This window comes from Syngnathus acus, chromosome 16 (genome assembly GCF_901709675.1).
Source record: "Syngnathus acus chromosome 16, fSynAcu1.2, whole genome shotgun sequence".
NCBI lineage: Eukaryota > Metazoa > Chordata > Actinopteri > Syngnathiformes > Syngnathidae > Syngnathus > Syngnathus acus.
Window position 1 is genome coordinate 12,468,716 of NC_051101.1, and position 23,073 is coordinate 12,491,788.

General features: G+C 43.7%; 4 protein-coding genes and 1 long non-coding RNA gene across 13 annotated transcripts; 2 read left to right on the top strand and 3 right to left on the bottom strand.

The window, feature by feature from the left end:
* The first annotated feature begins 103 nt into the window (after positions 1 to 103).
* LOC119136529 (protachykinin) lies at positions 104 to 1,825 on the top strand. The gene is made up of 4 exons (XM_037275134.1): positions 104 to 462; positions 539 to 638; positions 712 to 738; positions 803 to 1,825. The coding sequence occupies exons 1-4, from the start codon at positions 382 to 384 to the stop codon at positions 847 to 849; spliced, it is 255 nt and encodes an 84-aa protein (XP_037131029.1). The 5' UTR covers positions 104 to 381; the 3' UTR covers positions 850 to 1,825.
* Positions 1,287 to 9,271, bottom strand: sept7b (septin 7b). Of its 2 annotated transcripts, XM_037275098.1 has the most exons (14): positions 9,170 to 9,271; positions 8,936 to 9,038; positions 7,271 to 7,377; positions 6,252 to 6,352; positions 6,018 to 6,152; positions 4,553 to 4,670; positions 4,331 to 4,423; positions 4,077 to 4,173; positions 3,953 to 4,004; positions 3,747 to 3,875; positions 3,404 to 3,424; positions 2,736 to 2,871; positions 2,504 to 2,646; positions 1,287 to 2,399 (listed from the first exon to the last, which is right to left on the bottom strand). In XM_037275098.1, the coding sequence occupies exons 1-14, from the start codon at positions 9,263 to 9,265 to the stop codon at positions 2,360 to 2,362; spliced, it is 1,371 nt and encodes a 456-aa protein (XP_037130993.1). In that variant the 5' UTR covers positions 9,266 to 9,271; the 3' UTR covers positions 1,287 to 2,359. The 2 variants fall into 2 exon arrangements, with proteins under 2 accessions (XP_037130993.1, XP_037130994.1); XM_037275099.1 differs by lacking the exon at positions 3,404 to 3,424.
* Positions 9,272 to 11,351: 2,080 nt separating this feature from the next.
* Positions 11,352 to 18,873, top strand: nek10 (NIMA-related kinase 10). Its single transcript, XM_037275078.1, is given in 36 exon segments — positions 11,352 to 11,565; positions 11,662 to 11,753; positions 12,384 to 12,444; positions 12,530 to 12,624; positions 12,708 to 12,803; positions 12,875 to 12,959; positions 13,015 to 13,056; positions 13,149 to 13,227; positions 13,304 to 13,371; positions 13,451 to 13,530; positions 13,631 to 13,758; positions 13,761 to 14,004; positions 14,062 to 14,135; positions 14,398 to 14,459; positions 14,525 to 14,596; positions 14,673 to 14,737; positions 14,803 to 14,905; positions 14,976 to 15,104; positions 15,162 to 15,299; positions 15,365 to 15,410; positions 15,469 to 15,590; positions 15,664 to 15,766; positions 15,858 to 15,933; positions 16,031 to 16,160; positions 16,237 to 16,307; positions 16,492 to 16,699; positions 16,780 to 16,851; positions 16,921 to 16,960; positions 17,030 to 17,075; positions 17,331 to 17,368; positions 17,435 to 17,526; positions 17,595 to 17,705; positions 17,768 to 17,867; positions 17,935 to 17,975; positions 18,154 to 18,251; positions 18,664 to 18,873. Coding segments are annotated over 35 exon segments (3,153 nt in total). The 5' UTR covers positions 11,352 to 11,565; the 3' UTR covers positions 18,710 to 18,873.
* Positions 13,923 to 18,214, bottom strand: LOC119136531. 8 transcript variants are annotated; one of them, XR_005100768.1, is made up of 7 exons: positions 18,111 to 18,214; positions 17,373 to 17,942; positions 16,416 to 16,555; positions 15,793 to 16,165; positions 15,650 to 15,738; positions 15,340 to 15,533; positions 14,393 to 15,250 (listed from the first exon to the last, which is right to left on the bottom strand). It is a non-coding gene; the product is annotated as an uncharacterized LOC119136531 (long non-coding RNA). The 8 variants fall into 8 exon arrangements; XR_005100763.1 differs by having other exon boundaries at positions 16,416 to 16,718; XR_005100767.1 differs by having other exon boundaries at positions 15,793 to 15,929; positions 16,059 to 16,165; positions 16,488 to 17,942.
* Positions 18,874 to 19,041: 168 nt separating the features above from the next.
* LOC119136514 (retinoic acid receptor beta-like) lies at positions 19,042 to 22,807 on the bottom strand. The gene is made up of 8 exons (XM_037275106.1): positions 22,485 to 22,807; positions 21,971 to 22,104; positions 21,747 to 21,888; positions 20,923 to 21,098; positions 20,616 to 20,792; positions 20,256 to 20,460; positions 20,026 to 20,184; positions 19,042 to 19,900 (listed from the first exon to the last, which is right to left on the bottom strand). The coding sequence occupies exons 1-8, from the start codon at positions 22,672 to 22,674 to the stop codon at positions 19,734 to 19,736; spliced, it is 1,350 nt and encodes a 449-aa protein (XP_037131001.1). The 5' UTR covers positions 22,675 to 22,807; the 3' UTR covers positions 19,042 to 19,733.
* Positions 22,808 to 23,073: the final 266 nt, after the last annotated feature.

The following is a 23,073-nucleotide window of genomic DNA, read 5'->3' on the forward strand; positions in this document are numbered from 1 at the left end:
TGTCAATAAAGTATTTGCTTAAACGTGACTATGTTTAGCGTTTATTAAAGATTTATAGAAATAAAAGAAGTTTACAAAAGATTTTATGGGTTTTTTACAGATCTACCTACCTGGTATAATGAAGATTAAATTGGATGTGAGTGACTAGAGCTGCTGTCACGATTCATAAACGTCTCTGGAGGAACGTGAAATTGTTGATTTAATGAAGCAAGGTGCAGAGAAAATGGAGAGATGTGTGTGTAATTATTTTAATGCGTGGAGGTAAACAGCCTCCCATGATGCACCTTCATCATCCTCATCATCATATTCGACATCATCAACCCAGTGGCACCTTTAGAAGGCAGCAAGAGCCCTCGAAACTGCAGCATAAAGTGGATAACGATGGAGATGCTCAAACTTGTTCTTTTGTTTCTACTGCTGACAAACGTCTTCTGTCTGAATGGAGACAAGCAGACAAGTCAGGTAAGAAATGACTTCCCCCATGTTTGTTTAAAATTATAAAATAAGTCAATTGTATTTGTGTATTTATTTTTACAAGATCAAAAGTGAAAAATCAGATTTAATTGAAGATATCTTGACAAGGATGGCCAGAAAACCACCACCACCACCACCTCGGCGATTTTTCAAGAAAAACACCGGTAAGCCTGAAGATTTAAAAAAAAGAAAACGGCACTCATTTGTAAACATTTTTATGTATAAATTTCCCTCAAGCCGCGAGAAGTCTGGCAGCACGTAAACGTAAGTAAATAAAATGTGTAAGAAAAAGTTATCGGCCAGTTATATATTTGCCTTCAATTTCCAGTACACAGGTTTCAAACCTTTGTCGGTCTGATGGGCAAAAGGAGCTGAGGGTGCCGTACTCCATTCAACCTGCCGGACGACAGATCATTTAAAACTTACCTGCAGGAAGCACGAAAAAACTTCACCTGTATTTCAAATTTACTTTTAGCTAACATGTGATAAGAATATATGTACGTAGACGATAAAGATACTGTATGGTATGATATCATGTTTCTCTGAACGCAGTCAGTATTTGGTATAATGGCGACCTCCAGTGGGGATTTTAAGACCTGCAGTCACGTGAACTTATACAGTACAATACATACTTTTGAAAGTATTAGTGCCTATCTAAAAAATTACCACTTTTAGATGTTGAGTCAAAGTATTTTACTGAAGAATAAAAAAATCTAGAATACTGTATTTTTTTTTCATGGCCCTAAGCCTGCTTGTTGTCTTCATTTAAGAGCCAGCATGTGCCATCACAATGAGGCCACCTGAGTCAACCATATGATCACAGGTTTTATTAAGTGACTTTGTACAATACAAATGGAAAAAAAAATAACATTAAAAATACAAGAAATGGAGTACATAGCCAAAAGCAAAAAGAAAATAAAACATGGTGTCGACTCTTCATTTCTCACTGGCCATTAAACGTAGCATGACCTAATATTTTCGGGTATTATTTTCCTAATTTTGTATTTGGTGGCATGTGTTATAAAACTTTATAAACAGTGGATGCAGCTCTCACGTCTGAGGATTTTATTTTTCTTCTACACATACAAAAGCAGGCCTTACTTCAGCTGGCTCGGTATATATTTATATATAAAAATAAAAATAAAGAGAAATATAATACTTTTAACATTATATAAATGGTGGTCCAATGCTAGCGGTAGATGGCTAAACACAGAAAGGTGGATAGGGAAAAAAAAAATTGTTATAATGTGAAAATAAGAAGCTTAAGCCAGGAGTTGAGTCTATAAAAAAAGGCCCAGTTGTTTTTTCTCTAACTTGGAAAGGTTAAACAGCTTCAGCGGGTACTTTCAAGAAAAAAAAAAGATTCATCTTCCCGCTGTATCAAAACATGGAAGAGCGTCTGCCTTATTAGAACGTAAATTCTTATTTGTGTCCTGTCAAATGTGATTGTACAACCGTCAAAAAAGAAAAAAAAAACACCACGTAAATTAAAAAGCAACTTTGCTTGGTAGGAAAAAGGAGCGCAGCAGGAAGGGGCCGGGCCAGAGTTACAACAGTAAGAACAACACCAATAACAATAATAATAATAATAATTAAAATAATAACGGTTTGGCCTTTTTCTACTTTGAAGTTTTACTGTTGTTAAGGTAAACACATTCTTCAATGATGATGAGTCCTCGGATTGTGTGTGTGAAGGATGTTTCCCAAAGAATTTGAGACACACCCACTGCAACAGGGTGCAGGAACAAGAGAAAGAGGAAGATGGGGTTAAAGTTGAAGGGGAGGGGGGGGGGGGCGTCAGTGCCACACACTGATGGTGCCCTGAGCGGCAAACGTTGGCAAAGAGAACTAAGCGGACGCGGGTTGGTCCTTGACGACTGTCTCTTTAAAAGATCTTGCCTTTCTTTTTGTTCTTCTCCAGAGTTCTGGAAAACAAACAAATTGACACCATTCGTAAACATTTAATTTTATGAGGGGACTTTTTTTTTTAATGGCTTGTTGGAACAATGTGAGCGTCGGTGTGTCTGACCTGGAGGCCTCCAGTTTCTGCTGCTCCAGGCGCTGTTGGGCTTCCCAGTTGGCTCGCTCCTCCTCAAACACACGCCTCTTCTCCTCCAGCTCCTTGTGCTGCGCCTCCAGATTCTTCTTCATCTGCTCGTGGCGCCGCTGAAGCTACGCGCGCAGAACAGAGCATCGAGTGTCGTCATTTATTTTCAACATTTTTCATAGAATTGAACTAAAAATGTGTTTGCGTGTATCACCTCTGCTTCAGAGTCCTTGAGCTTCTGCACTTTCTCCTTGACTTTCATCTCAAACACCTGCTCCATCTCCATTTCCATCTTCTTCATCTTGGTCACGTGCTCCCGCCGCTCCTCCTCCATTTGGGCCAGAGGACTCCTGGACGAGCACACAAAGACACACACACACGGTTACCGCCACGAACGACGGGGCTTTCTCGTGGTTCATGCGCACGGACGAAGGAAAGAGAGCAGTGGAATAGAGAAGAATCAGCAGCTGGACCTGGAAACATGCTAACTTGATTGCAGGCCCTCTCTGAGCAGGGTACACACATATACAAATGCTCTGGTCCACGAAGAGCCAATTCCACCATTTCGTCCCAAACCAGTGAAGACGAAATCCATAATAGCGCAGTACATCGAGTACAAGAAAATAAAACAAATGTGTGTACCCCACTGCAACATCTCAGTCTACGAGAGCCCACAGAAAGACAAAAAGAGTGCCACGGGTGCAAAATTGTCCATTTGACAGACTGTGTGATTATTTACAAAGGAGCCACCAGCTGGTCGGAGGAAAGGGCACGAGGATGAGGCGAAGGCGAAGGAAACAGCAGAGGAATGAAAGCGATAAGGCGTGGGGGAGGGAAAAAAAAAAAAAAAAGGACAAGAACACAAATAAAATGACCACTTACATTCCTTCGACTGCGTCCATTCTAAAAGAAGACGGCACAAAACAAACAAAGCATGCAATGTGAGCTCATGCACTAAAAAGTGTGTCGCACAATGTGAGCGGTGTGTTAGCTTAGCGTGTTAGCGCTGGGGGGCTAAAAACTACAAAACCCGACATTGTGTTTTGTTAAACATCTTATTCTACAGTTCTCACCAAAAGTTAGGGATATTGAGCTCTGGGGCAACATTTCAGGATGAAGCTAAAATTGCTGAATTTATTTATGGTGCACTTAAAGCTCATCCTGACATCTCACCGCAGAGCCCGAAACGTTTTCTTGTGTTAGCTGAGACCTGAATGTAGCTTACTTGGTGGACAGTTGTCCCTTGGCCCTGTTGTTCTCCACGCCGTTGTAGGTGACGGCAGCCAGCTTCCTGCTGCGGTAGTTCTCGTAGTGGACGTTGTTTGTCACGTCCTTCAAGTCCTGCATGTGAGTCCTGCGTGGACGACAAGCGTTTTGTTTTCGGCACAGTCGAGTGAAACAGTCTTAAATTCGTAATGGAGATGTACCTACCTGATGAGCATGTCCCTGAGGATGGTGAAGTCGCAATGGTCACTGTTCTCAACTAGAAGGGAAAAAATAAATTAAAAACACATCCTGGCTGCGTACTGAGTGTCTTTAAAAAGTGAGTCGGCACCTTCTGCGACTCCCCATGGGTACTGTCGTCCCCTGACGCGCTTGCTGTTCACCTCGATGATGGTGTTGCTGCCCACCACGGCCAACGGCAGCTTGTCCTGCAAACGACATTTAGATCTTTAAGAAATTTGAACCTTTACAAGCAAACTTTTGGAAAGCACATGTCCAACTCTTCAATGGTTCTATAGTTTTTCTAACCCCCAAATTTCCCCCCCAAAGCCCAACATTGAACTTTTTCGAGTGGTTTGTGAGCACCTTAATTTTCTTCACAAGACGGTTCTCCTCTTCGTCATCCGTCTCGGGGAACTCGTAGATCTTAATCTTGTGCTCCTGAATCTCCCGCATGATCTGCAGGCAAAGCAAGAGAGACGCCATTTTAGGATGTCCACGACAGGAAGAGGAAAGACAAGGGTGCCCGAGGGAGGTTTTTTTTCCGTGTGTGTGGGGGGGGGGGGGGGGGCAATGGAAATTGTTGACCTGCTTCTTGAATTGCTGGCATTCCTCTGGCGTAAGTGTGTCTGCTTTTGCGATCAGCGGGATAACGTTGACTTTTTCGTGCAGACGCTTCATGAACTCGATGTCCAGGGGCTTCAAGCTGCGGCCACGTAAACACAAACAGCTGGACGTTAGCCATATTGACACTCAACAGAAAACGTTTACATTCATCAGTCCTTGATTGGGGAGTAGAGCACACAAAGTAAGAAAGCATCTGAGACAGCAGACGGATGTTCCGAATGTCAGAGCGACCTCGCAGTCATGAGAAAAGCAAAGAGTTTTTCTTGGCCCGTCTTGACGGCTGGATAAATAAGCCGCGGCATTTGTGGCAGGCTCGCACACAAAGTTTGGATATCATTTTACTTTTGTTTAGATTTGAAATGGCACACACGTTTAACACCAGACAAATAAAAGAAAAAGCCTTTTTACGCATGCTAAAAGACACAAGTTGTAAAATGAGCCGATATCCATGACGCGATATATGCGAGGGCAATGGCACTTTGATGTCGATTTCATTAAACAGCAGGGGGCGCTATAGGGCAAAATGGCCGCACCCTGAGAGGGATGAAAATGGATGGGAGTCATGTGCTTCATTCTCATTCCAAGAACACAATTCTATCCAGAAATAATACAATATAGTACTGCCCAAAATAAAATGCCTGGAGTTCCCCTTCTCAAAAAAAAAAAAAAAAAAATGCTGTGAGCAAAATGTTTGCTCATCATCTGGCTTCCATCGCCAAGATAGCAGTCCTTATGCAAGTTGCAACACATTTCAATTGAATAAAGACAAACCACAAATATGCACATGAGCAGCATGCTTATCATTTCAATTCAAAAGAGGGACTTCTCCTTTCCAGTATGAAGCTATTTTCTCTTTCCGCAGTACATTCAGCAGAAATGCAAAGCCACCAAAGTATCAGGTTTTTATCTGTGGCTTCTCGTCGAGCCTTTTTATTAAAAACACGTGTGCGCTAGCTTTGCTATATGGAAAGAATTTGGGGGATGATTAACAGCCAAATTGTCCGTCAAAAAAAAAAAAAATTAGAAAGAAAAAATTTTGCGTATCCTCATGAGTCGCGACATGTGCTCGGAGGCGAAGAGTGCGGCCTGAGGACGTAGCTTGCGCAAACACGGCGTCTCGGCAAAGAGGACAGAGGCCACTTTATTAGCGTGTGCCCACGCCACAGTGCCACATTGCATGCATAGATTAGATTCATTTCCAGGCAAAAAAACATTTCAAGCTCTTAATCAGCTGCTGGCTATTTTGTCAACGCTTCCTCCATGGTGACGCAAGTGGTTTTTTTTTTTTTTCTCCCTCTTACAAGACAGTTGGGTCAGGCTCACATTATCGGTTAGTGACAGCCCGGAGGGACGAGCGGAGGCAGTTGTAGGAAACCGCGCTGCACTCTCAAATCAAAAGAGAGCCAATTGAGTTTGTGCCACTCACCCGTGTCCTGATGGTGCGATAAAGTAGAGGCAGCAGTGAATTCGGCTGTCGGGCATCTGCCGTCTGTTCACGCGCGATTCAGAGTTCAGGTAGTCCTCGAACTTGCTGTCGATGTGGTCGATGATCGGCTGCCAGCTGCGCACACAAACGACAACATCAATGAACGGAGATGTTACGGCGTGGGATGGATGGATGACGCCTCAAGTGTCGAGCAGAAGAGGCGTAAATGTTTACCAGTTGCTGTTGTCCACGGCATCTCCGAAGCCCGGGGTGTCGACGATTGTGAGCAGCAACTGCACGCCGCCTTCCTTGATGAGCACTTTCGACTGTTCCACCTGAAGTTACAAAATAAACATTCCTACGTGAGCGACACGGTCCCTGACTGATGCTTAGCAACTCAACGTGCACACCGACACCCACGTCACTCACCGGGCCAGGAAGGACCCGCCATTAAAAGCCACAGACTGTGTCGAGTGTGACGATGACCACCCAAAAGTGACACAGATCAAATCCACACCTCACATATCATTATTGTTGTTCAATAATGAAAATGATGGTTTTTTTTATCAGTTTACTGGATTAATCGGTAGGCTAATCGGTTGATTTATTATTTTTTATTTATTATTTATTGTTTGTGCCTTCTTGTTTTTATTTTGTGTCGTCTACTTGTATGTCTCGTCACCGTGGGATAGAGGAAACGGAATTTCGGTTTCTTTGTGTGTCTTGACATATGAAGGATTGACAATAAAGCTGACTTTGACGGATCAATTTTCTCAATATTTGATGAAAGCAACCCTACCCTTTTATTTTTACATGCAGCACTGCTTGTTTTAGATGTCAACATTGTCTGTGTGGTTAAAAAGCTTTTCGTAATCTGGAACAATACAATTGATCTGAGTGGTCAATTGCACTGGACTTTGGAGGTCCCCTCTGTAAAATCATTAGCGCCGCCGGCTATCGGCACACACGCACGAGGCCAGCGGCATGTTGGGACAGGTCGTCCTCGCAATGTGATATTAGCTAACTATGTTGAAGAACTGGTCCAGCATACAAACATCGGTGTCGTCACAGATAAGACAAAGGTGCAAGTACAAAGGTGTCAAGATTAGGAGCCAGCTGACATTGAAGACGAGAAGAAGAAATAGAATCGCTATCTACGTCAATCGAGACCGGCTCGAATGCAAAATATTTGGCCACGCATTCTTTCAACGCTAAAAGGAAACCGAATGTTTTACGTCTTGACTCCAATGTACCTGGACAGTCTTTTTGATTCGATGCGAAGGTCCGGGATACTCTGATGAGTACAGATCGGTGAGGAAGAGGGAGTTGATCAGCGTGGATTTGCCCAACCCCGATTCACCTGGAGGAAGAGCAGCAAAGGTCACGACTCTTATTGTGAAGAAATAAAAAAACAAATTGCAAGCTGCACCGTTTGTAGACAAGCGTGTGCTTTAGGAGGCGGGGCTTAGGGATGGTGAATTTCCTTTGCCATTCATATGTACACTTTGTTGTTTAAAGCAGCTATTGATGAAAGAGGAGAGCTTTCAAGTCTCCTTTCATCAGTGGATCAGAGATGTCACTAATAAGTGTCCTAATTTCCCCAATGGGGCCAGCGTCCCAAAATGGCTCGGGTTGGACCTTAAGTGTATTTATTCACAGTGAATGAGTGAATACAAAACAAATGCAACAACGCAATCCACAAAGCATTTGTGCATGTTAATGGTTGTTAGACAACCAACAGAGCATCTCATTGTGCTACTCTGGAACCTTGTCAAGCTGTGAAGCTCCAGCGTGGACGCGATCCAAAGGATCATGGGCTCACGTGAACATTGATCCTGGTTCGGCCTGGCTAACGTTCAACAGACAGTGGAGTTGAGGAATTTGCTTTTTTTTTTTTTTTTTTTCCTTTTAGCAAAAAAAAAAATGTTTTCCCCGCAAAGCTGGGACAGGAAGCCGCGATGGACGCTGGCATCGGTCCCTTCTTCACTCACACCTCCTCCCCTTGGTGAGGTTCTTGTATTGCACTGCTGGGCCATGTGGGCTCCATGCGAAGCGCAGCCAAGACAAGCGCAACACTGAGTGTGTGTGTGTGCGCATGTGTGTGTTCGTGGGAGAATGGCAACACAAAGAAAACAAGCTGTTCACTAAAAATGAGCCTCTAAAACCTTTTCCATGTCGGCTCACATTCCACAATCGGGCCCAAAATGGGAAAAGTGGTTCCAAACACATCGAGGAAACCTAAATCACGACTCAAACTGCCTTTTTGAAAGATGTAGATATTGTTCGCCACTTCCACACTTTAGATCGATAAATCGTGTCAGTAGCCTTTGAACAAGAGCTGTGGGGTAACCCAGAACCTCAGAACTGTGAGGCAGAAATGCTAACCACTAGGGTTCCTTGTTTTAAACATTGCGGGGGGGGGGGGTTGACTCGTATAGCTATAACGACACGAAAAGAAACCGAAGGCCTCGTCTTTTGTTATTGACGCGCTCGCTAACACGTTTGGAGCGTGTCCAGCTGCGTGTGGAGCAAAAAAGTTCAGCGCCAGCTATTCTTAGAGACGAGCCTTTACGAACACTCGATCCGCGCACAGGAAATGCTTTTGACCCGAGCAAGCATTTTCCCTCTAAACTGACGAGCCGGAGGAGAAACTCTGCATTTTATTTCCATCAGTGTTGCTGCAAGATGATGTCGCAGATTATTCCGAGCCGCCTCCGCAGCTTTTTCACTTGGCAAAGACAAAGCGGGTGGCTTGTCCGAAGTGTATAAATACGGCTACACACACACAGAGAGAGAGACACAATCTTGTCTCAAGAAAACAAACTACAGCGAAGACATTGAAATGCCAAGCGCCTTTTGGGGGGGGGGGACAATGAGACAATTGAAAGCACGACAAGGCAGGCAGCTTGCGCTCTTACCAACGACCATCAGGGTGAACTCAAAGCCCCTCTTGACCGACTTCCTGTACACTTGGTTGGGGAGGCTTGCGAAGCCGACATATCCTTCGAGGTTCTTTTGCTGCTGCAAGACAAACAACGGGAAATCACAGGCGATCTTTTCCAGCTAGTATTATTTTGGATATATTTCGATTGAGTGCTGCGGGCATTCATTAATTATTATTCATTGTCACAAAGGATGACTTGAATACTTACAGCTGTTTTATGCAGATCGGTGTGGGGGCGACACACCGGCACCAGAAAGCAAAGAGAAGAGAGCAAAAAATGAGCATCAGAGCACATGACAAACATACAACAGGAGACATTTGACCCACGCGCTGTGTTTCAAAACATGCACTCCCTTTATGTGATGAAGAAAAAGACTATTTATTTCAGTGTTTGCCTCGGGCTCCGAGGCAAAAGAAGAGCATCTCTTCCCTGTGCTGCAGCTCGGCGGATTGGTCATTAACAAACGTATTTTTCTTATCACAGACATTTCCCTCACGAGTAACCGACATCTGATATATCTGCAAGAGGAACAAACTGCTGTGTCCACTCATTCCAATAGGGGAAGGGACAATGCCTTTTCAAAAATATATGTCCACTCATTCCAATAGGGGAAGGACAATGCAATTTCAAAAATAATCTAATTACGATTAAATATCAATATTCTGATTGTGATTTATGATGCAATTATTTTCGGCCCATTTTGTTATTTTCCCGTGTATTTTTTTTTTAGCAAACACAAGATGTTTGGTTAAATTCACAATGTGGAATTCTTTGTTTGATGTTTTATTTCACAGCAAACTTCAACTGGAAGTGACAATCAACAACTTGAGTGTCTGCTCTTTGAAGAATTGTTTACCAAGTGCCAGACTTATTCTCGTGGTGAAGCGAATTGAGTTTGCTGCTGGCAGCTAGCGTTTGCTTCTCAAATTCTTGCAGCCAAGTGAAAAAAGAAGATAATTGGCAAAGTAACAGCTCGTGTCTTGGAAAACTTGTAAATCAGGTCACTCGTAACTCAAGCTGCCAACGTATAGTAGTTATCCGCGTTCCATTTCTTTTCCTTGACTTTGTTTTCTTCAATTTACTGGTGGGAAAATAACAATGTTGCATTTCATCTCAGTGACAAATGATTTATGACAAATTGATTTATGAGGATACCACAGACCCATAATGATGAACGTACGTTCATGAAAAGTCATTATACTGTACTAACTAGTTATTGATTCACAGGACACTTAATACACAGGCTGCAATAGTCTTAGACCAGTGATTTTAGAAGTCAAAAGATGCCCGCTGAGAGACAAAATCCAATTTAATCCAGATTAGAAAGCAGGGGCGGCCTGCCTTCTCCTCTTTTAAACCTTAGCGTTACCTCCAGGCTACCTTGTTTGGAACGATCAACAACACAATTATTTTCAGGATTTATAGAAACACACATGTACGACAATTATCTGGCATGTATGAATTCAGGGTCCATGGTCTTTTTTTTTTTTGTGGGGCACAGCTACGAGCTAAAATGTCTCAAATTAGCGTTTTGGGACTTTCAACTCATTCAATTGATGATAAATAAAACAATATAAGAAAGACATATGTCTCTTTTTTTCTACAAACCAGGAATAATTACCGAATCCATAAATCCATAAAGTGACCATGGAGGAGCGAATAAATCACTCCGGCGTGGCAACGTTAGCGGCGAAAGCTTAAATTAAAAGTATTAAGGGTTGCCGATATCGTAAAACGAGTGTAGCGTTGCGGTTAACTTGGATTTTTTGAGGAGTTTGCTAAAGAGCAAGCGACAGGAAATGACACTCCCGCTAGCTGCTAGCCAAAAATGAAGCTAATGCTAAGCTAGCGTATCCAAGTGGAGGCGGACGACTGGGCGTTGGTTGCTCAGACGACTGTACAAGCTTTTCAAAAAGCACCCCGGTCAAATGTAGCCGATATAACGCGGACATCAATCATAATCGTGGCATTTTTACAACCGGCTTGAGCGATAGATCTAAAAGACGGTAGCCGAAGAAGCAAGCACGCTCACCCATAGCGTTGACGCTCCCTGCCGCCTCAATAGCAGATCATTCACGAGCCGACATTCCCCCAGTCTGAGCGCATTTACGCGAGTTACGTACTATAAATGACGTAACTGCAAGCACAATTCCCGTAGCTGCGCTGCAATCTCAACGCAGCTCCTACGTGAATGCTAGCGGGCAAGTCTCGCGAGCACGCCGAATTCTTTTCAGACCAAGTCTAGTCTCGCGGGGTTTCACTGAGAAGCATACTTTTTCGAAACGTTTCTTATAAATCTAAGAGAATAGTTACAATTATCAATTATTACGTGTAGCTGGCATAATGTATGCTAATAATTGACATATAGTCATAACTGTTCCTCATTTAATTATCAGTTGCTAGTTCATTCCATTGGAAATACGACGCGTTACTTGTATCCATGGCAACCAAGACTGCCACTGCTACCTCTGCTGCCTCGAGCGTCGTTTTATTACCGATGTTAGGTCTTCTTTGGATGGACTAATAACAAGAGGGCAACATTTTCAACCTAAACAACAACGCGAAATTATAACCTAATCACCATTTATGACAATGGAGGAAGGGTAAGATGTGACTTTTAGGTTGAAAAGCTTAATTTTCTCCGAGTATACAGTTGACTTGTTGTTAATAAAATAAAAGAATTGTGTTTACCTCCACAGATGACTCAAACAAATTATAAAATGTCCAAGCGAGTAAAAAAAGACAGCAGAGGGGACAAAAAAGCCTTGCCATCCACAGGAATCCACAGCGAGTAAGCGATACGCCCCTTGGCTGTGATCTAATGTGTTTGTGACATCATTAACATCAAATATACATGACGTCATGTGATATTAAAAAAAAATCTCACAGGATATGGTGATGATGTTGGTACTAGTGATACTGCTTTATTTTGTTGGTGCTGTGGTTTGGTTTTCTATTTTATGTTTGTCCTTTATTGGCCTCGTGTTGGTTTTATCTTAGTACAATTGTGCTGTGTTGGCACCTAATTTAATAGTGCAACACGCTCATAAGTGATTAAAGGACAAAGTTACTGAAGCTAATTATAACAGTATGCTCTTTCTCATTCTTCTGCACTTTGGTGTATGTTTAGCTTGCGCCAATTTGATAAAGAATGCTGCAAAGCATGCTGGGAAGTGTGTAGCCTAACCCTCAACAATAGCACAAAAATAAGAAAATATTAGTCTCCTTTTAATGTGTGCCACATTTGGAAGGAATGTGCATTTGTGGAAAGAGCAGCAGAGCTGTGGGTTGCGCCTAAAAGAATAATGATCAAATTGTGTGCCAAACATCTTTTTTTGTTGACTCTCTTGTCTTCTGTATATTCTATTCTGTCAATAATGGAAGAAAAGTAAGCAGTGACTGACAAGAAACATTTTTGCAGGACACCATGTCATCTGAGAAGGCTTCAGGCCCTGCTTGCCAAGAGCAACCACAAACAAGAGGTGAAGGAAAACAAAGCAGGCTGTTTTGATTTCGATACAAAGAGGCTCATGTTTCCTCAGGTGTGCTGCTCCATATGTGTTGCAGGTGTCGGGTCAAACCAAAGCAGTCGGTAGCAGATTCCACAGCCCGCACCCACCCAAAGACAACAATGGGGAATCCGCCGAGCTGGAAAAATTCAGGTTCCAGTGACCGAAAATATGATCATGGCCCACAATGTAATATAATAGGAGGGTCATTTAAAGAGCTAACGTTCCTGTTCCAGCGTAACATATAGCAAGCTGAGATGTTTTAGCAGCCACCCATCACAGAAGCTTTTTGCAGACATCCTCACCTTGCTGGTCAACAACCGCCTCTGCAGGTAAAATACAATTGCTGTTGATTTTAAGATAGAAAAAGTCGACACAGTTTGGTCTTCTCCTTCCTGTGCAGTGATTGGATAGAGCTGGCGCCGCCCGATTGGGCCCTGAGAGTTCTGCTGTGTCTGCGATTGCTCATCAGGGATCCTCAGCATCAGGTGAAAACTTTGCAAGAGTAACTTCAACTATCTACTCATCTATTCTTCTTTTCAGAAAATGTTTCATCTTCTCCAAGGCGTCCAATCACTTGCCAGGGTAAAAAAAAAAAAAAAAAAAAAAAAGACAGGGATGATGAAACACAAAAAAAGTTCAAATTTTGACAAATGTGCATGTTATCTTCTTGTCAGTATATGAAATGCGTTGCTGATATGTACTTGGCATGTGGCCAATCGGCGCTGGCTGAGCAGTTACTGGTGACCATGACCTGTGAGTACGCTTCCGCCTTCATTAAAACTAAGAATAATTCAAAAATATTTTTTGAGCTTTGCTGATTGCTATGCAGACATTTTCCAGAGGTTGTCCGCCGTGGACAACGAAAGAGTCTGGGTCGTTGAGAGCGGCATTCACACGGTAAGATGTCAATCAACATCTTGCTTTGAAACAGAAGGATAGTTTTAAGACTCTTCACCCAGTTTTTCTTTTTTTGTAGACGCTGGTGAAGCTGCTGTCTACCACGGATCACAGCGTGCTACTCGGAAATCTCACACTTCTAACCACCTTGGCTGAAAGGTAAAATTGGTCTCCATCATCTGATTAGATTTAAGATTCTAAATCTTAATGGAATCTAAGATTCGGGCCTCGGCCTCCCCTGGTCACTATTTTCCTCCAGTCCACAGTGCAGAGCTGATATCGGCGAGCGTCCCATTGTGGAGAACCTCGCGGTCGTCCTCCAGGACTACGACCTGTCGTCTAAACGGTTAGTTGAATTAAACTGGATCTCTTCAGCGGAGGTTCATGTTTCACGCGGTGTTGTTTCAGGATGGCCGCTGAGCTCCTGAGGCTCCTCTCTCCGGTGCCACGTATCAGAGACCAGCTGAGGGATGCTGAAGCTGTGCCGGTGCTGCTCAGTCTGTTGCACGGACCTCACCTTAAACTCCAGTGGAGTGTGGCCTGGGTTCTGGTGCAGCTCTGCCAGGACTCCCAGGCCAGGGCGGAGGTGCGCAGTTGGGGAGGCGTGAACACACTTTTAAGGCTGCTCCACAGGTGAGCTTTGGTTTTTGGTGCCTTCCTGGGATACAAAAAATATATATATTTTGACAGCGCCGGCGGAGAACATACAACGGAGGAGCTCGGACGGCGCCAGTTTGCCGACAACGTCATGGCCCTGCAGTCAGGTTGGCCGACAACACAAGCACAGACTAGGGAACATTTTTTTTCAGGTTAGAGGTCAAGCTGCAGCGGTTTAAGCGAGTGATTTGTTGCCTGTAAAAAAAACATCCAGGATCCCCAGAGATGTTTTATCACAGGCTGAGAATGTAAACAAGTCATTTCCCGAAAGGAGAATCACAAGCTTCATTCTTCCATTCTGCCCATTTGTTAAAAAAAAAAGTGAAATATTTTTATATCCAGCCAAGATGTGCTATTTTTTTTCTGCAGCCTGCTGCGCAGCTCTGACCGAGCTCAGCCTGGAGGACTCGTGCGCTCATCACATCGTGCAGGTCGGTTCAGACCAAGAAGTGAGTGGAAAACGTAACAATTGAATCCAGTTGAGTTTCCCCTCCAGGAAAACGGAATCTATATCCTCGCCAAACTGACTTTACCGCAAAACTCTGAAGCCGAGCCGTCCTCTTTACAAGTATGACTCTTTTGTGTTTGTGATATATGATGACACACATCGTTGGCGTAACATGAGCCGATTGGTCGCTTGGCAGTGTTACGCATTCCGAGCGCTGCGCTTTCTCTTCAGCGTGGAAAGGAACAGACATCATTTCAAGAGGTACCGATGACATCACCAAAGTCAACTTGATGGATGTTAAGTTGATTTTTTTTGTTTTCTTCCAGGCTGTTTCTCACGGACCTTTATGAATCGTTTATTGACGTGGGCCATTATGTGCGGGACTTGGAAGCCTACAAGGGTCTTCAAATTAAAGTGTTGGACTATTCTGTGAGACAATTAACACTAATCCATCTATTTATTAACTCTTGGCTTACTGATTTTTTATTTGTTTTGACAGGAGGAGGAGCTAAAGAGCCTGCAAGAGAGCATCGTGGCTCTAGACCAGAACCGGCCCGCGCTCAAGATGATCAATGGCTACGCTGTACTGGACCATCTCGGCACTGGCGCTTTTGGAAGTGTATTTAAGGTATGGAAGCGTTGAACTTGAAGTCCATCTGGTTTTCGTGACACTGTGAGGTTTCAGGTCCGCAAGCAGAGCACTGGCAATCTGGTGGCCTTGAAAGAGGTCAACCTTCACAACCCGGCGTTCGGCAAAGATAAGAAGTCACGTGACTGTAACGTGGAGAAGATCATCGCCGAGTTGGCCATCATTAAAGAACAGGTTAGAGCTTTTTTTTTGTTCAATCCACGTGAGGACTTACTTCATGTGTCTCTTTTTTCGTGCAGATGGCCCATCCGAATATCGTCAAGTACTACAAGACCTTCCTGCAAGGTGAGGCTCTCTTCTAAGTAGATGAAGATGACAGATGGTTTGACTGGCTCGCTCATAGACGACAAGCTTTACATCGTGATGGAGCTCATCGAGGGAGTTCCTCTCCTGGAACGTTGCAACTCCCTGAAGGAGAAGCAGCAGAGCTTCACAGAGGAACAAATCTGGAACATCTTTATCCAGGTCATAAGCTTTCTGAAGAGATCATTTTTGACATTATTATTTTTTGTGTAGATGATTACCATGTCCATCATAGATGTGCTTGGCCCTGCGCTACCTCCACAAGGACAAACACATCGTGCACCGAGACCTGACACCCAACAACATCATGCTGGACGACAAGGACAAAGTCACCATCAGTAACTTTCATGCTTTTTTTTTTTACCAGCAACGTCACACTTGTTCCATTTGATTGTGTAACACGGCGTCGACGGTTCTTCTCGTCCGCAGCCGACTTTGGCCTGGCCAAACAGAAGCAGGAGAGCAGTAAGATGACCTCGGTGGTGGGCACCATCTTGTACTCTTGGTGAGGACAAGTGACATTTTTAGGAAATAGAATGTGTAGTATTGAATTTCAATAAGTAACTGATGACAAATCAAAATGTGTGTTGTGTGTGTGTCAGTCCAGAGGTGGTGAAGAACGAGCCATACGGTGAAAAGGCTGACATTTGGGCCCTTGGCTGCATCCTCTATCAAATGGCCGCCTTGGAGCCGCCATTTTATAGCAACAACATGCTATCGCTAGCCAGCAAGGTCGACTAAAAACACACACACACGACATAAAATGTGCGAGATTCCACAATATTTTATGTTGTTTTTGTTTTTGTAGATTGTTGAGGCCGTCTATGAGCCACTGGAAGACGGAATTTACTCGGAAAGGCTGCAGGACATGATCATATGGTGCCAATGTTATAGTTCATCAAACAAAAGTCTACTAGCTTAATGCTAACATACTATGTGAAATGTATAGCATGGAAGCTAACTGTAAAAACATGCAAACAGAAATACCTTGAATCTGGGTGATGTATCCAACTTTCAATGTCAATTCCAGATTAGTTTCCTGTCCTGTTTTTGAACTACCCAGGTGCTTGAGTCCAGACCCGGAACGGCGTCCTGACATCGTGACGGTGAGCTCCCGGATGGCCGACCTGATGATGAAGCAGATGGACGCTCTGTACGCTTGTCACTTTGCGCTGGAGAAGCGAGCCGAACGTGACAGGAAACGGGCGCAGAGGTATTTCCTGGAAGGGCGCCGCAGTGGGAAAAACTGCTGCTCCTCAGTCCTGGCTCAGGTAGTCTGGCTTCTTTGGACTCAAATGAAATCACACAGCAACTGTAAACATCTCAGCCATTTTTTCCACTGTTCTTCTAGAAACAAGCCTTCACAACATCTGAACTTGAGCACTTTCCTCCAAGTAACATTGAAGAAAATCTAAATTTAGATAACAATTATATTCATTTAAACTCTGTGACGCAATGATGAGATGTTAATATTTTTTCAGATGCTGCCTCAAATCAGGAAGAAGCAGAGATGAAAGACGGACCATACTACAGTTAGTTGCGTGCCTTTACGGTTTCTTTAACAAACTTGAACACAGCTGATTATTTTTTCAACCTTTAAGGGTCAAAATCTGCTTCCTGTGTTACACCTCATCTACCTCCATGTGGGCAAGTCAACCTTTTGCCTGTTTACACTGCGTGGTTGAAGTGACACGATTCACATTTCGATAGGCGTAAGGGACGAATATATTCGTCATTGGCACTCAATGGTTTGATTCCCGTTGACGAATTTTTGCGACGATTCCAATTGTGATAGGAAAACAAATCTGAATTGTATCACTTGAAGCATAAATTCATCCTTATTTCTCATAAGTTGCTTTCGGAAGTGATTTTGTTAAAAAATGTTTCTTTGTGTCCTTCCAGAGAGGATTTAGCGACAGTGAGGGTGAAATCGAGATCAGGTACCTTTTGGATTATTTGCTGTAATGTTGACTTTGGTGAAGTCAACTCGGCTTGGGTATTGTCAGGACTCTGCGTCTCCCAGAGGAACCTTCGGCAGATCGAGGACCCGATTCACAGGTTGCTGTTGCAGCTTCACAAAGTGCTCTACATCACGCAGGTACATTCCACCATTGTATATTCCTTCCCAAATTAAATTGAAGTCCAAATTTGATCCTTTTTTTCCAGCTTCCTCCAGCTCCTCGTCACAACGTCAAGAGGCGGCTCGTGGAACAGTTCAAAAAGTCCCTGTTCCAGTTTGGAAGTGACCCGCATAACCTGAAGACAGAGCTCAGCAAGGTGGGACTACAAATATGGTTTCTTGCCTCCGTGAAGGCCTACAAAATGTTTCTTCCCTGCAGCTGGTCCAGGCGTCATGTGATCTAATGGAGTCTGGTTCCAGCAGTCCAGACTGGTGGCCTGTGGTGCTTCCCTTCACTGGAAACATTGATGAAGACTCAGGTACGACTCGAGAGTGGTTTACTCAAAAAAAAAAAGATCCCAATGATTGTGCTTCTCCCTTCCACAGGTGACTGTCTGAGGGAAGGAGTCACATATGAGCAGATGCAGGTACACATGGATTTTGGTTTTATATTCAAGGCTCAGACAGTATTTTCCAATGCATTTCTAAAATTACTTTTTTAATATATTGAACAAGTGTATTTTAAGAAATTTAAATGTTAGTAACATATTTGCATTTCCCACCTCAAATTTGATGTTACTGAAATTCCACCCTGGTTCTCCTCAGGCCGTGGTCGAGGAGCTGCTGGACGAAAGCGGCTACTACCAAGATGGCAGGTGCACGTCACCATGGCGACAAGATGCTTCCTGTGTGGGCACAACTGAGTAGGTTGAACAAACAGCACTTCGGGTGTGTGTGTGTGTGTGTGCGTGTAAAACCGCATACCTAAATAGAAGTCAAGCAAAACACATTTATAGAGGAAATGAACTCACACAGTCAGGTCTGTTCAGTCTGCTGCTGACGTCAACACAAGCACACACAGCAATTGAAAGCCAGGCCATAATATTAGGTACACTTTAGTTGTGTTGATGCGTTGTGATATGAATTTTCCTGGTTCATTGCAAACTATGATTAGTTTGTAGCCGTCACTGGGAAAAGATAGATGTAAAAACTTTAGGAACGACAGTCAAGTGTTTAGTGAGCAGTACCTTATTTAGCCACAAGAGGGAGACAAAGCATTAGAAATACTTCTCAGTACTCGCTTCATTCATTAAATGTGTTTTGTGTTGATTTTAGGGAGGCAAAGAAAAAAAGCGAGCGCCGGCCGCATTCATCATCTTGATCACAAATGGAAATCCTCTATTTGAACTCATTAAATAAATTATATCATCATCAATATCATGTGACATATATTCAGGTAAGGAAGCTAAATGTCCTCTTTGTTTCAGTCACTTTCTGCAGTTTTGCACTTTAAACTACATGGAAAAATAAAACTTTCACAAAATGCTATTTGTGGGATATCTGTGATGCCTTCTAAGCTTTCATTATTAAAATATGTGACAACCCGAAGGATTTTGGAGTGTATATTTTGTCATGTAGTACCTTCATACACCTGTAGAGGGGAGTACGTTGCACTCAATAATCTATTCATCTTCAAATGAATATAATCAACAAGAGTCAGTGAGTGTTTAATATATGAATGAAACAACATTGTTAATCAAACTGCTATGAGATGAGGCTTGGCAGTTTTTAAGAGGTTGCCATGGCAACACTGTTTCAAGTGAATTAAACAACTGGAGAGGACTGGGGCGGAAAAATCTGGACCCCAAAAGTATGAGAACTCCGACTTTAAGCAGCTGAATGTTAAGTGAGGTGACGGCGATTGGTACTGTGTGTGGTTTACACGTGTTTCCGCTCACATGCGAGCTCACGGGCCCACGTGGCAAATCAATTATGAACTCACCTCGGAATTTTTGTTCCCTTATTGGAAAAATCCAATTGCACAGTCTCTATTTAGTTTTTCCAACTACGCGGCATACAAACACGTGAACAATATTTGAAGGGACTGTAAAGATCCCCCCTCAAAAATGTAAATTCTTGTAACTTGAAAAAATGTCAAATAAAAATCTAAACAGTAAAATGTAAACCTTACAAGAAATACAAGCTTTTTTTTTTAATCCTGAATTTGAGTACCCAATGGATTGGAAGCGTAATCCAGTTTGTATTGCTCGCTACTATTTTGGACCTTTTCAGACCTGGAAAAGTGTTAGCTTGCTTTTTTTGTACCCTGACATATCCCACGAGGTAAAACAAATCCATGAGCTGTCTTAGCAATATAAATAAAGTCCAGAAGATCTTACAAGAGGTTAGCTTTGTTGCTGTTGTTCCCTGAGATGGTCAAGTTGACGACCACGTCCCTCAATTGTCCAAGAATTGTTTTCTTTGTTTTCCGGGACCTCGTCCAGCATCTCTTGGATGAGGGGCGGCATACAGCCCGGGATTTCCATTTTTAACGTGACCACACGCTCAGCTCCTTAAAAAACACACATGGGACTTTATAGCTGTGCTTTTCAAACTGGGCTTGAAAAAAAATGCTGCTAGTGCGACATAATTGTTCCAAAATTTTGTTTTAAAGAGTGTGTGATGATTTTGTGGCACCTTTAGCGCTGATACTGCGCAGGTCTGTGATCTTCATGAGGGCCCTGGGGAAGAGCAGTTGCGCGCTGGGCCGACGTTTGCGCGAGTAGATCTTAAGAGCCTCCAGAAGAGGCTCCTGCAGCACCTCCACCTTGGACGGCTCCTTCAGGTCCTGCCGATCTGCCTCCGCCCCAAAAAATAGGAGTTTGATTTGCACCTGGGAGCCATGTATTGACAAAAGCATGCATTACCCCCGGAGACAAGACAGATGGCGCTGAGGAGTCCGCTTTCAGTGTCGTCCATTTGTAAAGGCACCATCTGTCCGGCGAAAGTGAAAACCGGATCTGTGAGCGGACCAAAGCCGGCGTTGTGGATCTGAGTTCGCGTCAGCGTCAGGCCATCAGAGAAGGTCATGGTGTCCTTTTCCGGGGTGTAGCGAGCACAAATCCTCAGAATCTAAACAGCCGGGAGATAATCATGATTTACTTGTATCCAAAATAACATTCTCGTTCTGAAATCAATAGTAATACAATACGGAAAGAGATTCGGATCCATTTTCCTACAAATCTTAATGTCATCTGGTAAAAGTGGAAAGAAAAGTGATTTCTCACCAGCATATCCAGGCAGGCGGACCTGAGCAGGGTGATCTGGTCGGCCATGTTGAGGCCGGTGAATCCGGGCACTCTCTTGGCAAACTCCACCACTTTGATGATGCACCTTGTGGCCAGATCGCTGAACTTGTCCCACAGACCCAAGTCCAATTGGACCCTCTGCTCAGAGCTGGACTTCTATAAGGGGGATATTGAAAATGGCCAAGGGTTCCTACTTTTGTCCGAATATTGACTCAAGGTGATGGTAGCAAAGCACTATTTTTGTCTAAACAAAACTCCAACACATTTTGATTCCGCCAACACTCACTGTGGTGTATTGTCCGAGTTGGCACAGTGGCGGGAACGTGTCTCTGTGCGCCATGCAGATCTTCTCCACGATGGCATCCAGCTCGGCTGTCATCTCGTACGTGTCGCCGATGGCCATCTTTGGAACTTCGTCCTGCTTCTTGGCCTTCTTCTGACTCGTTCTGTCGTTCCTCACCGCTGAACACATCACATTTTTAATTTCATTTCATGCAGACTTTTTCGCTCAAGCACTTTTTTAACTCAAACATGTTGGAAACACAAATATAGTAATAATAACTAGAAGAGACTTTCCTTTTAAAGTCCAACATGAAACGCAAACCCATTTTCTCCACGTTGTCCCACTGACTGAGGCACATGTGAGTGGATGCTATTACGCAACAGGCCACGCTGCTCTACTTCTTCTCTTGCTGGCGTGTAAAGAGTTCAATGGGAGGATCTCATGTTACGTCCTTATTCCATTTTGCACTGTGTGTGTCTGCGCGCCATGTGACGCCACTCTTATGTAATAGACCACAGCCTGCCCGCCTCCATGACATGTGGGCACAGGTTGGCCAATAGCAGAGCCTGACTGCTACGAAATTCACTCTCACATACACACAGACACGCACACATGCTCGCACCGGGCTATGTGGGTCACTAACACATTTTTTTGGTGACAGGTGCTCCAGTAAAAAAAAAAAAAGAAAGCCACACAAATGTACACAACCCCTTATGTTCAATGCTGACATAGCTTATTACATGACAGGCGAAAATTGGGTTTGAAGCCAGTGTTTTTCTATTGGGTAGCTAATGCTAATGCTCGGCATAAAAGTGTTTTGCACTTACATTGTTGGGACATGCCGACCGCCAAGCACTTGTGCAGCCTGCAATACTGACACGTGTTCCTGGTCACCTTGGTGATGACACACTTCCTGTCTCGCTGACACGTGTATGACATTTTCTTCTGGACGCTACGGCGAAAGAAACCCTGAGCGAAAGAGGGAAACGTTAGACAGAAAAGAGCTAGCCGTTGCTAAATTCAACAGTCCTGCCTTGATTTTGTGTGTTACCTTGCAGCCCTCGCAGGCGCTGACTCCGTAGTGGTAGCCTGATGACTTGTCCTGGCAGATGAAGCAAGGTTTGTGGGTGCGAGGTGGCGGAGAGGAGGGGGTGCACATGGACGAACTGCTGGGGCTTATCACGGCTGTAATAGGGAAAAATATTGTTGAGAGTTTCAGGTTAGGCTTTGAAGCAAAGAATAGGATTTGAAAATGAAGGTTGGGTTTCAAGTTAAGAAATCAGGCCTCAATTAGGGTTTCAAGTCCGGGCTTTAATTTAGGGACTCTCACCTGGTTAAGTGTTTCAAGTTAAAGTTTGAAATGAGGGTTTCAAGTTAAAGTCAGGGCTTCAAAGGTGTTTATTAGTTATGGCTTCATTTAAAGCGACAGACAGGCAGACATTGCGCATATTTCATGACGTCATATCTTCTTTCTGTTTTGGCATGAAAGAACGCCAGTGCGGTTCGGTACCTTCACGCTGCTGTTTCACACATCCACATTCCACTCCACTGCGCGGTGTACTTACATTGCCAGTAGCCGTGGAAGAGCTCCGGGAGGTCCCCCGCAGTGAGCCGCTGCACCGGGCGGTGCTCCGAGGGGCGCTCCAGGCGTTGCCGTCGGATATCGTTCGGGTTCCCAGCCGTCAGCATGCACGGGCTCGCCGGCTTCGCGTTGTCGAAGACCTGCAGGTCCATGTAGTCGAACATCTTTCTCATTAGTATCGTTCTTATTTTCTGTTGCTGATATTTTCCTTCTCGGTGTCAGCGTGCCGCAGTCCTCAAGCAGCAGTTTGTTTTGGACCGAACCAAAAAGTTGGACGGGTCCACTTGAGGACTACAAGAAAATGAAAAAGGAGTCAGTTCGTACTCGACCTGAACTCTGCGTGAACCGCCTCTGTGCGCTGACCTTCAAATGACCCACAGTGACGTCACAGCACTTTCGCCAAAGAGCTTTTGAATACCTTTTCTTTCTTTGTTTATACCTTTTGTAAAAAAAATCACATTACATTACAAAATAGGTCGCACTCAAAAACAAGCATAACACAAAAAATGTTTTTTGTTATTTGTTTTTTTACTTTATTATAAAGAAGGAAACGTGTTCAAAAAAGAAATGTA

Coding starts and splice junctions, on each gene's coding strand:
- sept7b (XM_037275098.1), bottom strand. CDS start 9,265: ATGTTTGTCATGTGCTCTGATGCTCATTTTTTGCTCTCTTCTCTTTGC. Junction 4,424..4,552: donor GCCAGCAATTCAAGAAGCAG/GTCAACAATTTC, acceptor CTTTGCCTGCAG/ATCATGCGGGAGATTCAGGA. Junction 2,647..2,735: donor TCAAGGACTCTGAAGCAGAG/GTGATACACGCA, acceptor CTGCGCGCGTAG/CTTCAGCGGCGCCACGAGCA.
- LOC119136514 (XM_037275106.1), bottom strand. CDS start 22,674: ATGAGAAAGATGTTCGACTACATGGACCTGCAGGTCTTCGACAACGCG. Junction 21,889..21,970: donor GCGCCTGCGAGGGCTGCAAG/GTAACACACAAA, acceptor TCTTTCGCTCAG/GGTTTCTTTCGCCGTAGCGT. Junction 20,461..20,615: donor CCGCCTGCCTGGATATGCTG/GTGAGAAATCAC, acceptor CCGGCTGTTTAG/ATTCTGAGGATTTGTGCTCG.
- LOC119136529 (XM_037275134.1), top strand. CDS start 382: ATGGAGATGCTCAAACTTGTTCTTTTGTTTCTACTGCTGACAAACGTC. Junction 463..538: donor GAGACAAGCAGACAAGTCAG/GTAAGAAATGAC, acceptor TATTTTTACAAG/ATCAAAAGTGAAAAATCAGA. Junction 739..802: donor AAGTCTGGCAGCACGTAAAC/GTAAGTAAATAA, acceptor TTCAATTTCCAG/TACACAGGTTTCAAACCTTT.